The 12095-nt window shown below is 39.5% G+C and overlaps 1 protein-coding gene across 9 annotated transcripts in view; it reads right to left on the reverse strand.

The window, feature by feature from the left end:
• The window catches only part of SIPA1L2 (signal induced proliferation associated 1 like 2), a 330464-nt gene that overhangs the window by 169400 nt on the left and 148969 nt on the right, over window positions 1-12095 (reverse strand). For all 9 annotated transcript variants that reach the window (XM_075596857.1, XM_075596850.1, XM_075596848.1 and 6 more), the window contains exons 7-8: window positions 9201-9358; window positions 6414-6990 (exon numbers count right to left, since the gene is read on the reverse strand). In XM_075596857.1, the coding sequence (XP_075452972.1) occupies window positions 6414-6990; window positions 9201-9358 (735 nt within the window). The remainder of the gene's footprint in view (window positions 1-6413; window positions 6991-9200; window positions 9359-12095) is intronic.

Genomic DNA, 12095 nt, shown 5'->3' on the forward strand with positions numbered 1-12095 from the left:
GATGGGTGGTTGGGCCTACCAGGTGGGTAGCGGGGTAGTGGGGCAGGGTGGGTTAACCCGGGAAGGGTGGGTTAACCCCTACTATGGCAGTTACTAACCGCTAAGGTGATTAAGGGGTTAGGAGATATTAAAATGTCTTTTTTTATTATTCTGTATTGTTTGTAGCAACGGAGGACACGGTCATGAGGATGAGGACGGCCTTCATCGTGGCAGCCTGGCAGCGGTGAGTGCAAGATTTATTTATTTCTGCTTGTTAATGTTGTATTTTAAATGGGCAAATGCACTTTTATCCATATCTGGATAATAGTAATTTTGGCCATTACTATACTGTAAGTGCCGGGGGAGCTGCAGGGCCTCTGTAAACCTTTACTTACCTAGGCTCCGGCGGCTTCCTTCCTGTGTCGCCATGGCAACACGGCGTCAAAATGACGTTGCGAGGTCATGTGACGTCGCGTTGCTATGGCAACGTGATGTCATGACGCCGGAGCGCAGGTAAGTGGGAGTTAGGGGGGGCGCGGGAGTGAGGGGACCGCCGGTAGGGTGGCACAGGGAAAAAAGTTTGCGCCCCCCTGGCTTAGAGAATCGCGCTGACTGGCAAAATATGGCGCATTTGCCGTTTACTGCCTGATCGGACGTGTTTTGCTCGCAGGGCTGGAAAAATGCCTTTTAAGTCCGATAAAGCGCTGTTATCACTGATTAGTAACTCGCGCAGTAGGCTGTATCTGCCTTAAAAGCCACTGTGCGCTCTTAAAAGCAGTTATCACTGCTTAGTGCATAGCCCCAATTGAATTGGTGGAAAAAAGGGAATCAAAATGAATGGTAAATACTTGAATTGCCTACATTTTGAACTCTACAATGATCAGAATAAATAGTTTTTCAATTCTGCCAGTTCTATTCTCTATCTATCTTGGCCAGTAAGTACCAAAACGATAGGACTCTTGTAATCAATAGGAGAATGACAATAGGATGGAACACATTTGGAGGAAAAGGCAATATTTCAAGGGAGCTTTCTACTGTGCCTCAAAAAGAAAGTGTTTGACGAGTGGTCTGTGCTCAATGCGCATGGATTAGAAACTTGGAACCTAAATGTGAAGAGAATTCAGAAGTTTCAGACAATTCAAAGAAGAATGATGACATGTTTGCTGGCTATTATCCAAAGATACTGGGGGGGGAAATGAATGGGTTCGGAAACAAATTAAAGTCTGTGACATCATCACAAGGGTGAATAAATTAAAGTAGCAGTATGCCGGACATTTCGCAAGAGGAAATGTCAATTTTTGGACTAATATGGTGCTCAACTGGATTCCAATGAAAATCAAAAGGCCCAGACAATTACCAAAAGTAAGATGAAGAAGAGAGGCTTGCAACAGCAGGACCTGGAAGATCATTACAAAATCCTTCATCACGTAGTAGATTGACAAGGACTGAAAATTATCTAGCAATTTCCTAAAGCTTAATAGTGTCAACCAGCTTAATACATTGGATTTGGTGATTTGAAGCTGTATAACCTGTTATTTTTTTTAACATCTGTAGAAGGAAGTTTGGTAGGTTGGCAACTTGACAAAAAAAATAAGTCTTAAGGTAATTAATCTTAAAATAAAATTGTAGTGTATTTCTGCTTCTAATATTCAATACTACTTTTATAGAAGGGCATACTGTAGAATTATTTGTATTAGCAGTTACCAAAGAATTAAACAGCTGTAACTACAGTTGTGTAAACCAAGCTTGGTTACGTTAACCACCATATTTTTCTAATTTCCATAGTTACAGTGTGTGTGATCAAACCCTCAGCTGTCAGTTGTTTGTCTTTATAAAGTATGAGAGCTGACAAATCTGAGTTCCACACCACATTGTGGGTGGTAAGTCTAAGGCTGCGCTTATAGTGCCAGCTACGGCTATGGATGACCCGTCTCCGTAGCCATTGCGAAAGTTGTAATTTGAGTTCTGGAGACGCCTCTGGCTACAAGGGGAGTGACGTCAGGCAAAGGGCAAGGCAGAGGGGCGGAGATCAGAGCAAGGGGGAAGGCTGAAAAGGAGAGGAGTTGTAATTTTTGTTTTTATTCTGAATTTACTTTACTTTTACTTTAAATTACGGGAGAATATACTATTTTAAAGTTGTTAATATAGTGTAGCCAGGTCCCCTGAGGTTGCTGCTGGGACCCCAGGAACATTCACCGTGGCTCGCAGAGCAAGGCGCCACCATTGAGAAGTGGTTGCGCATGCGCAAGGGTTAGGAGCGACGGGAGGAGTCTAGGGAGTTCGCACATGTGCAGTGGAGAGCCAGACAAAGCCCGCGAAGCCCTAGCAAATGACAGGAGGGTTCTGTAAGGGGACTTCAAGTCCCATGAGCCTCTGGAGCGGTCTCATGACGCCAGGGAGCGAATAGGGCTGCAGGAACCCTATGCTGCAACAAAGAGATGCAGTTCGCGGGCTGGATTACGTGAGAGTTGGCAACAGGAGCAGCTAGGGGAAGCAGGTAGGGTGCAGGAGTCAGTGACTCCCGGCACTAGGCCAGTACTCCCCCTAGGCCCCAGACAGCCCTGAGTCATCGTAGCTGAGTGTGGTAGGGACAGGCCCTAGGTTAGGGACCCTGCCCTCATATAGTGTTAGTAACGAACGAGCATACTGATTGGTTGCTGAGAGAGAGAGAGCTAGACTATCGTTACGGAGGCCCAGCAAGGAGTTACTGCGGTCTGCGGAGTTCAGCCCGTTTTCTCACCAAAGTACAGACGGCGGGGAGAAGCGGTGATATTATCCACGCCGGAATTCACCCAGCATCAGAGGACCCCCAGGCGATCCAACCCCAGTGGTATAGCGGCACCCGTGGCTGGAGCCCGGGCAGGTAACTCATCACATCACGTGCACCAACAAGGCCTATCACCAGACATAGTGGCTGCGCAGTCACACACATACACACACGCTGGTATATGACTTGGGGATGCGGGACTTTGGGTGGGATCATTGTGTTGGGATGGTAGCGTCCGTTGTGTCGCCCAAGTGGTAGCGTCCGCCGTGATGCATAAAGTGTGGACGGCACCTTGGTGCCAGTTAGCGTTAGTGTCCGGGGAGAAGTCGAGTCAGGTTGCCCTTAGAGAGGGACACCTGTTGCTATAGGTTGATATTATATGTTCTAGGCACGTTAGTAAAGATATTAGTTCTTATCCAATCAGTTGTATGTGGTTATTGGGTATTGTCCTGCGAGGAACCACTCCCCCTCTGGTGGGAGCCATCGCAGGTGGAGGCGCTGCATCGTTATAATTGAGATCACTAGTAGATTGCCCCAGGTTTCCCCATGGCGGAAGCTCAGCCCTCCTGTGAGCCAACAGGTAATGCACCACACCTATGGTAACACCGTATGTTCTCTTGCACCCCACACTGTATCTGCGATTGGGGGGGGGGAAACCCGTTACAATAGTGTTTCATTTGACAGACACACACACACACACATCCCCCCTCTCCCTGCACTCACACACATCCCCCCTCTCCCTGCACTCACACACATCCCCCCTCTCCCTGCACTCACACACACATCCCCCCTCTCCCTGCATCAGAAGCTATCTGATTGGTTTATAGACTGTCACATGGTGAGACCGTCGCGGTAAAAATCAAATTCTACTGATTACAGAGATTTAGGTCGCTCCGTCGCCGTCGCGTCTACTATAAGCGCATGCGACGGATTCAATGCATTTGTTTTGACGCAACATTGCATCGCCGGCTTTATAAGCGCAGCCTTACACAGCAACCATAATATCATTATGGCTTTAATCCCAACTACTGAAATCCATATAATTCTCAAGCAAAATAGCCTTGAATCAGGTTCTCTGGCTTAACAAAAATAAATCAGTTATTGCTTTTCTCAATAATTAAAACAAAAATTATGTTTTAAAGCTGTTGTTCAAGCAATATTCAACATGTGTGTTTTTTTATAAATCAGTTCTGTACTATGAGAAAATACTTGTAGCATTTAAACAAAAATATATATATTTTTAAAGATATGTTTAATGTTTTCTAATGTAACAAGCATTTTTGTTTCGCAAGCAACCATTTACAAAGTCACATCCCCTTCCTCTTCTGATACAGGCTCTGGAACACCCCTTTTGCATCAATTGTATCGAGTGCCTGTCTGGTAACATGATCTTCCATATACAACACAATGTAAATCCCCTCAGGGGGTCACAAAAGAGTTCCCCTTTGAGTTGCACTCATACAGCAATGGTGGTGGTAAGTATTAGGGTGCAATAAACCAGAGTATTATACTCTATTTCGGGTATATATAAGAGCTACCGTTGCTCGTAGGAAACTCCACTAAAAATAAAAAAGAATAAAATGTTATTAACATATATACAATAAAGACAACTAATGTGATATAACTATATACATATGCGAATAAAATTCCCTTGGTGAGAGGAGAACAGCAGGAAAATACTGGGTGCATCAAAGTATTGAACGCCTGGGATAAACACAATGTGTGCCTCAATAGTAAATGTACCAGACAAAAAAACCTACTAATATCTCTTTACTTCACAATATTTAGAGCAGTGTAACCACAGTGTGGCAATATATCAAACAAGTTTGTGTGAAACCATACTGACAAAGTATCCACAAAAGCAGATTGAGGATAAACCTCACATAAAGCTGAAAAGAGACACACACTCCAGCAGCTGAACAATGAATCGGGTGTTATACAAAATATCTGACTGTGCAGCATATGCAGCCTCTAATATATAAACAGCTGAATTGATTAAACTGTGGGGCATACTAAGCATATGGTGTAACAGCAACTTAACTGCAGAATCAGTTGGTCGGGACGGGAAGAGAAATAACCCGTGCGACTAAAGCAATAAAATAGGTTGTAGGTATACAGACGTGGCACTACAAAAATATAGCCCTAGAATAGTCAATGGGCATAAATAGAGCTGGGTACATATCTAAAGTTAAGTTAAGTTGCTGTTACACCATATGCTTAGTATGCCCCACAGTTTAATCAATTCAGCTGAATTATATATATATATATATATATATATATATATATATATATATATATATATATATATATACCTAAAATAAGAGTATAATACACTGGGTTTATTGCACCCTAATACTTACAGTACCACCACCATTGCTGTATGAGTGCAACTCAAAAATGGAACTCTTTTGTAACCCCCTGAGGGGATTCAGATGGCATTCTATATGGAAGATCTTGTGACCAGACAAGCACTAGATACAATTGGTGCACTGCTAGAGAAAGAGTAAAAGGGGTGTGTCTGAGCCTGTTTCAGAAGAGGAAGTGGATGTGACTTTGTAAATGGAGCTGTAGAAACAAAAATGTTTGTTACATTAGAATACATTAAACGTCTTTAAAAAATTATATATATATTTTTTTTTTAATGCTACAAGCATCTTCTCATTGCATAGAAATTATTTCTAAAAAAAAACCCACACGTAGGATATTAGCTTGAACAGCATCTTTAAAACAATATTTTAGTTTTAATTATTGAGAAGAGCAATAACTGATTTTTTTTGTTAAGCTATTTTGCTTGGAAATTATATGGATTTCAGTAGTTAAGATTAAAGCCATATTGACATTGATATTGTGGTTGCCGTGTTAAAGGTACCTCCCACAATGTGGTGTGTAACTCAGATTTGCCAGCTCTCATACTTTATAAAGACACAACTGACAGCTGAGGGTGTAATCACACACATTGTAACTATGGAAATTAGAAAAATATGGTGATTAATGTAACCAAGCTTGAATTACACAACTGTACAGTAGTTACAGCTGTTTAATTCTTTGGTTACTGCTAATGCACATAATTATATGCCCTTCTATAAAAGTTTCCAACCTAACAAACTTCCTTCTACAGATGTTAAAGAAAATAACATTTACTATTGAGACACACATTAGGTTTATCCCAGACATTCAATACTTTGATGCACAAAGTATTTACCTGCTGTTCTCTCACCGAGGGGATTTTATTCACATACTGTATGTATATAGTTAATATCACACGAATTGTCTTTATTGCATATATGTTAATAACATTTTATTCTTTTTTATTTTTAGTGGAGTTTCCTACGAGCAACGGTAGCTCTTATGTATACCCGAAATAGAGTATAAGTATAATACTCTGGGTTTATTTATATGATCTTCCACACAGAACTTTGCATCTTGGGTACTCTTCTGCAGCACTGACAGTGATTTAATGAACCCCCAAGCCGAATCTTCGCAGATCTATCACAGGAGAACTGATCGATCGGCAACCTCGCTAATCGCTTGTCAGTGTGCAGATTGTATTGATGTACATGTTGAATGATTTTTTTTTTTTTTAAACGGCAGCTTGAACTGCTGCTTTAACATTTTTACTTTAAGTTGTTTGTGCATTTGTAACAGTATTTGAATCGGATCAACTTACCACTAGTCTCTGAACAATATCTCGGACATCCTCAGCACAATTATCCATTGAAGACAGAAGAACACATTCCCCTCTTTCATAGAACATTTTGATAGTCATTAACCCGGATGTCCAGCCAATAACATCCCTGCAGGAGCAGTTAAACACCACATTTTTGGATTCCTTCTCAACAAGGATGACACATTCATTGGATATTCCAAGAAGACATTCAATGTCTGTGGAAAGGCCAAAGTCCTGTGCTAGAACATTCCATACAATGGCTCCAACACTGTACAAATGAGCATCCCTCTTGGGTTTCACTTTCTCCTTTCTTTTGGCCCCAAGGGTGATAAAACTAAATTTTACTGAACTATCTACAGTGGCTGTTGTAACAAAGTTTTCTGCCAGATCCTTCAAGTACTCTTGCCGTGTTCTGGTCGCCATAGCTCTAAATTTTTCTGACTTGTGTGCTGCATTCTCTGCATTAATCACTTTGGCCAAAAGAAAATCCCTAAAGACAGCGGATTTGGGGAAAGTCACTCCTTTGGGAATAGGTGGGCCAAAAGGTGGGACGTCTTTTGATCTTGAAACAGCGACGCTAGAAATTAAAACAGAAGAGCAAAATGTTGGTAACGAGGAAAGCAAACAAGCAAACTTTCCTACATTGAATTACTACGTTTTACAAACATTTTGATGTGTAATGACTATTTTGAAACTTAAATCTTGTTGGGAAATGCTACCGGGTTTACTTAACTAGAAATCTAAACTTATTTAAGAGTATATAAAACTAACATTGGAAAAATTCTATATAGAGCTGGAAAGATTTCAGGAAGTTGTACTGTACTGTATGTTCTTCCAGCAGTGATTGTTAGTAGTAGGATTTCAAGCATGTGGCTTATATAAATAAACAAACGGCACATATACAGTATCGATTGAGAGCTATTAAATAGCATTTATTATTATATATTACTAAATCAGTGGGAAACATTATCATCTCACAAAACTTATTCAAACATAAATCTTATATGTTATGTGAAGTGTCGCTGGCATGGAAAGTGACCAAAACCCTTGCTATCTCTTGTTGACATTCACATTAATATAATGTTAGATTTACTTAAATTACATGTCCACTAGAAAAACACTAATGTTTATATAACACCATAGAGAAATATTTTGTACAAGGGAATCAATCAATTCTGGAATAACATTTTCATTTCAGATAAAAAAATTGTTTAAAAACATTGAGTTGTGTTTTTATTCAGACGTCATAGGAGCTCCCAGCAGAAACCACCTGGTGCACACAGGCCCCTCCTGTGAGACCGTAATGATGATGTAATTATAAAGGATGATTTAGGAATTGTTCAAGGACTCAAAAGGCTAAAATAGAGTCCAGCGCAGCATCCTCTCACCTTGGAAAGAATGAACAAGGGTTTCTGTAACTGATTGATAAATAAAGTGGTAAGAATGTTTATTCTGGTAAAATCAACGTTTATCCACTGAGAGCTTAATCAAGATACATACAAAGTGAAATGCACAACATTTAATAACCCCGTAGCAGTGAACCTTGAACCGAACAGAAATGGCACCAAAAGTAACGTAATTCATGATATATAAAACAGAAAAAAAAATGTGTTACCCGCTAAGGAAAACTAAACCTATGCAACCACTGGTAAAACAATAAAAACAAAATGAATAAGTGTTCATTAAAGAAGTTGGGAAATGTGTATGTGTTACAAGCGACCATAATGTGAAATATAATTATGTAACGCTACTGTATGTGCAAGATGCGTATCATTTTTGAAAGTGCTTATACCATTAAAAACGTAATTAGTTATTTACATTGTGTCCACCAAAGGTTTAAAAACCAAAGATGGTAGTATTGTACCCACTGTAGATGAGCATATCTAGGATGCAGCCAAAATAGTTACATACATCAAGAACTAAATACTTGAATGAGTTTATTTGAAGGTGCATTGCAGCATGTGAGCGATTATACTGTATATCAGGCAGGTTGACTCGTTCATCCCATGAGATAGATATAGATATATAGACAGATATATAGACAGATATATAGACAGATATATAGACAGACAGACAGACAGACAGACAGATAGATAGATATACACATACATACTGTATACATACATACATACACACACACACATTAATAATAACTTTTTTTTATATAGTGCATTTTTTTTCCAATGGTGTTGCCATAAAGTGAAAGACTGAGTGGTCTACAGATCACACTTTAATGAGTATTCCACAAGGCACTTAGATCCCTACTCTATTTAGAGATAAGTAAAGTAAAACGGTTAACAATGCATCTATTTCCATTCAAGTGATTGAAAGCTAAAGTATTGACTATGTGCAAGCTGATACAGGGAGGGGGTTTATTTCCTCTAGCTACTCCCTTTTGTGGTGATATCACAATGTGCTAAACAGGAGTTTGCACAGGCAACGCCACCTCTCTCTTCCCTGCTTGTGTTTAACCTGACTGACAAGCACTCCCCTGTTCAGAGGCCCTGAAAAAAAAAACTAAAATAAGACAGCTAAATGTTTCCTTTACATAGGATTACATTTGTTTAAAGAAAGACAATTACACTGTTACATTAATTTACAAAAAGTTTTTTTTTGCAAATTAACAGATGTTTTGATTGAAAGAAAAATTTAGATTAATAGAAAGAAAAGTAGTGGCACTCTAACACCATTTACCATGACAATTTCACACTTGCACCTAATAGCAGGTTGCTATTTGAACAGGTAAGTTGAAACAGAGGTATGTTTTGGAAAATAATATTTACTTACCTATAGCATACACTCTCTGTGCATGGATTGTGGACTTTAACTATTACAAATACATGCTGAAAGTGCGATCGGATTGTTTTTGGAGTAAACGGAAGGGCCCCCGGCTCCTGGAAGACTATAGTAACAATGTCATTCCCTATGTGCCGTTTCCTAAGTAGCTGCAGTGAGGAAATTAAGACATAAAAGTTAGTATCCTTTTCACATTCGGTATATGTACAAAAACATGCACTTACACAATTTCAGAAGTCTCTATATAAATTATTATACACAATCAGGGCTGGCTGGGAAATTTAAGACTGGTCCGTGTGAGGAGTGCCTGTATCTTTTCTATTTGAAATGTAAGGCGGGGCAGACCCAAAATACCATCCCAGGAAAAACATGTCTGCTTTCTTCGTGAGCTACCAGTTGCTCCTATTATGCATCCTGTGTCCCCTTTGTATGGGAGCTAACTTGTTAATTCTTCTGTTTTCACTTTTGTTTAATTCATCAGCTGGTAACAAATTCATTCAAAATGAGGGCAATTTCACTTGCTTAGTCAATCTAATTCTCATGCCAACGATAAAAGTTAGTCTGACCTGATCTTACACCCCTGTAGGTGTTTTTCAGTACTTCTAAATGCCCCAGAATTCACTTATGCCCATGGAATACATATTTACTCTTCCAACTCTGATGGAGAGCTATTCAATAAACATACCTGAACTAACATGAACACCTTACACTCTATCACTCAGCATCAGTAAGACACCAATGTACACACAGTCACTCAGCATCATTCACACACAACATTCATTGCAACATATTGGGCATAAGGTACACATGGGGAGAGGAATTTAGAGTCCTACAGAAGCAGAGGGGAGGAGTTGCCATAGAGTCTAGACCTATGACTGTTAGGAGTATGGGGCTGCTGGGTCTTAAAGTTTGCCACATTATTTTGCACAAATTGAGCATTGCCCATCCAGGCCTGCCTACCCCTGTACAAAATACATATTTAGTTTACTACCTTCATATGGTTCTATCTAGTGTTTCCTACACTGGAAGGTAATAAATACAGAATGAAGTAAAACGGTTTTCCCTAGCTAGCAATGCCACTAAATTAATTCTGATTATTCTGAGCACAGCATATTTCTTTCTCTGAATATCGGTGAAAGGCAGGTGTGAATGTTGACAGCGCTAAAGTGTGAATAATCATTGTCGGATCTCTTAAATACTGCATACTACAGTACTGTATGTAATGTTATGTCCTTTAAAATAAAATTTCAGCCCACAGAAGGCAACTCCATAGAAGAGGAAACCAACAAATGACCACATTGCGATCACATAAAATATACACAAATATATCTGGTAAAGCATGCAATATATATATATATATATATATATATATATATATATATATATATATATATATAAACACACACACACACACACACACATATATATATATATACACACACACACACACACACACACACACACAAAGAAGGAAATCCCAAATTAAGCACTCTGATCATGAAAAAGATATGTATAGAATCAAAAAGGTTTATTAATCATGGACTATGAAAACAAATAAAACACAATAAAAAACATACATTTAAAAACAATACCAGACAGGGTAGATGCAAACAAAACTCAGATCCCAAATATGCTAAAAGTACAGTACCTCAAAAGTGAAAAACCCGATTTATAAGGGGAAGGGGGGAGGAGGATCCTAACATTAACAGAGGACATCAAAAAGATCCCTCTGAAAATGATGACCGGACGGTCCCCACATGAAACCACTAATGGGAAAGAAAATAACAACCATAAGCTGGAAAAATAATAATGAACATATGTAAATACCAGCTTAAGGAACAAATGGTTAGGGCATACAAAATAAATGAATGTCCAGCACTAACAAAAACTGTACTAAGCAAAAAAATAAAACAGATGATAAATAAATGGGGGGCAGAAAAACCACACATAGGGTGTAGAAAACACAAAGAATAAATGTGCTTCCCTGCTTTGGAATGCAGGAAACTAACTGCCCATATGGGACTAGCACCTGTCTTCATCTGTATTTGTGTGCCATCTGCTCTGTTACACTATATATATATATATATATATATATATATATATATATATATATATATATATATAAACAACAAAAAAAGAAAGCGCCCGATCCTAGTGCAATATGAAAAAAAAACACTTTTAATACAATCGATTAGGTCCAACAAAAATACACTCACAAACAAATAAAAGGTAAAAGCATGTTATGAGTATACTCATTCGCCTCCACGTGCTGCTGTAACTCCGTTTGTAGACTGCTCTCTCTTGGGTGAAGTGTCTGCTTCTCCAGTAGCCCTTATCGGTGCAGGAACTGTGAGAGTCTCTGGAACCGTGACCCGGAAGTAGGATCAAATGCCAGGATGGTGGGTATATGACCCTGAGGTTTGGTGTAGACTGGCAAGGTGTTATTTCCCTATAATGTCCACTTGTATGAAGTACCCGGTTCCTGTACCTCTACTGGCAAACCGCTCCCTTCAAGGATAGAGCTCCGGTCTTTCCCGTAGTCCTCCGGTGGGTATAGGGGTTGGAACTGTAACCCGGAAGTGTAATCGCCCCCTCTGTGTAAACCGGATGCGGAGCAACGGATGTGCGACCCCGCTGTTGAGGTCTTATTATACCGGCAAAGTTCCAAAGTCCTGACACAACTGTGCAATGATAAAAGGCAGCAAAACGGCAGCGAACGAGTAATAATAAAAACTGGTCTAGATACCAATAAAAAATCCTCCCTACGCGTTTCTTCACTCAGGGTGATTTCACTGAGTGAAGAAACGCGTAGGGAGGATTTTTTATTGGTATCTAGACCAGTTTTTATTATTACTCGTTCGCTGCCGTTTTGCTGCCTTTTATCAT

This window comes from Ascaphus truei, chromosome 4, assembly GCF_040206685.1.
Source record: "Ascaphus truei isolate aAscTru1 chromosome 4, aAscTru1.hap1, whole genome shotgun sequence".
NCBI lineage: Eukaryota > Metazoa > Chordata > Amphibia > Anura > Ascaphidae > Ascaphus > Ascaphus truei.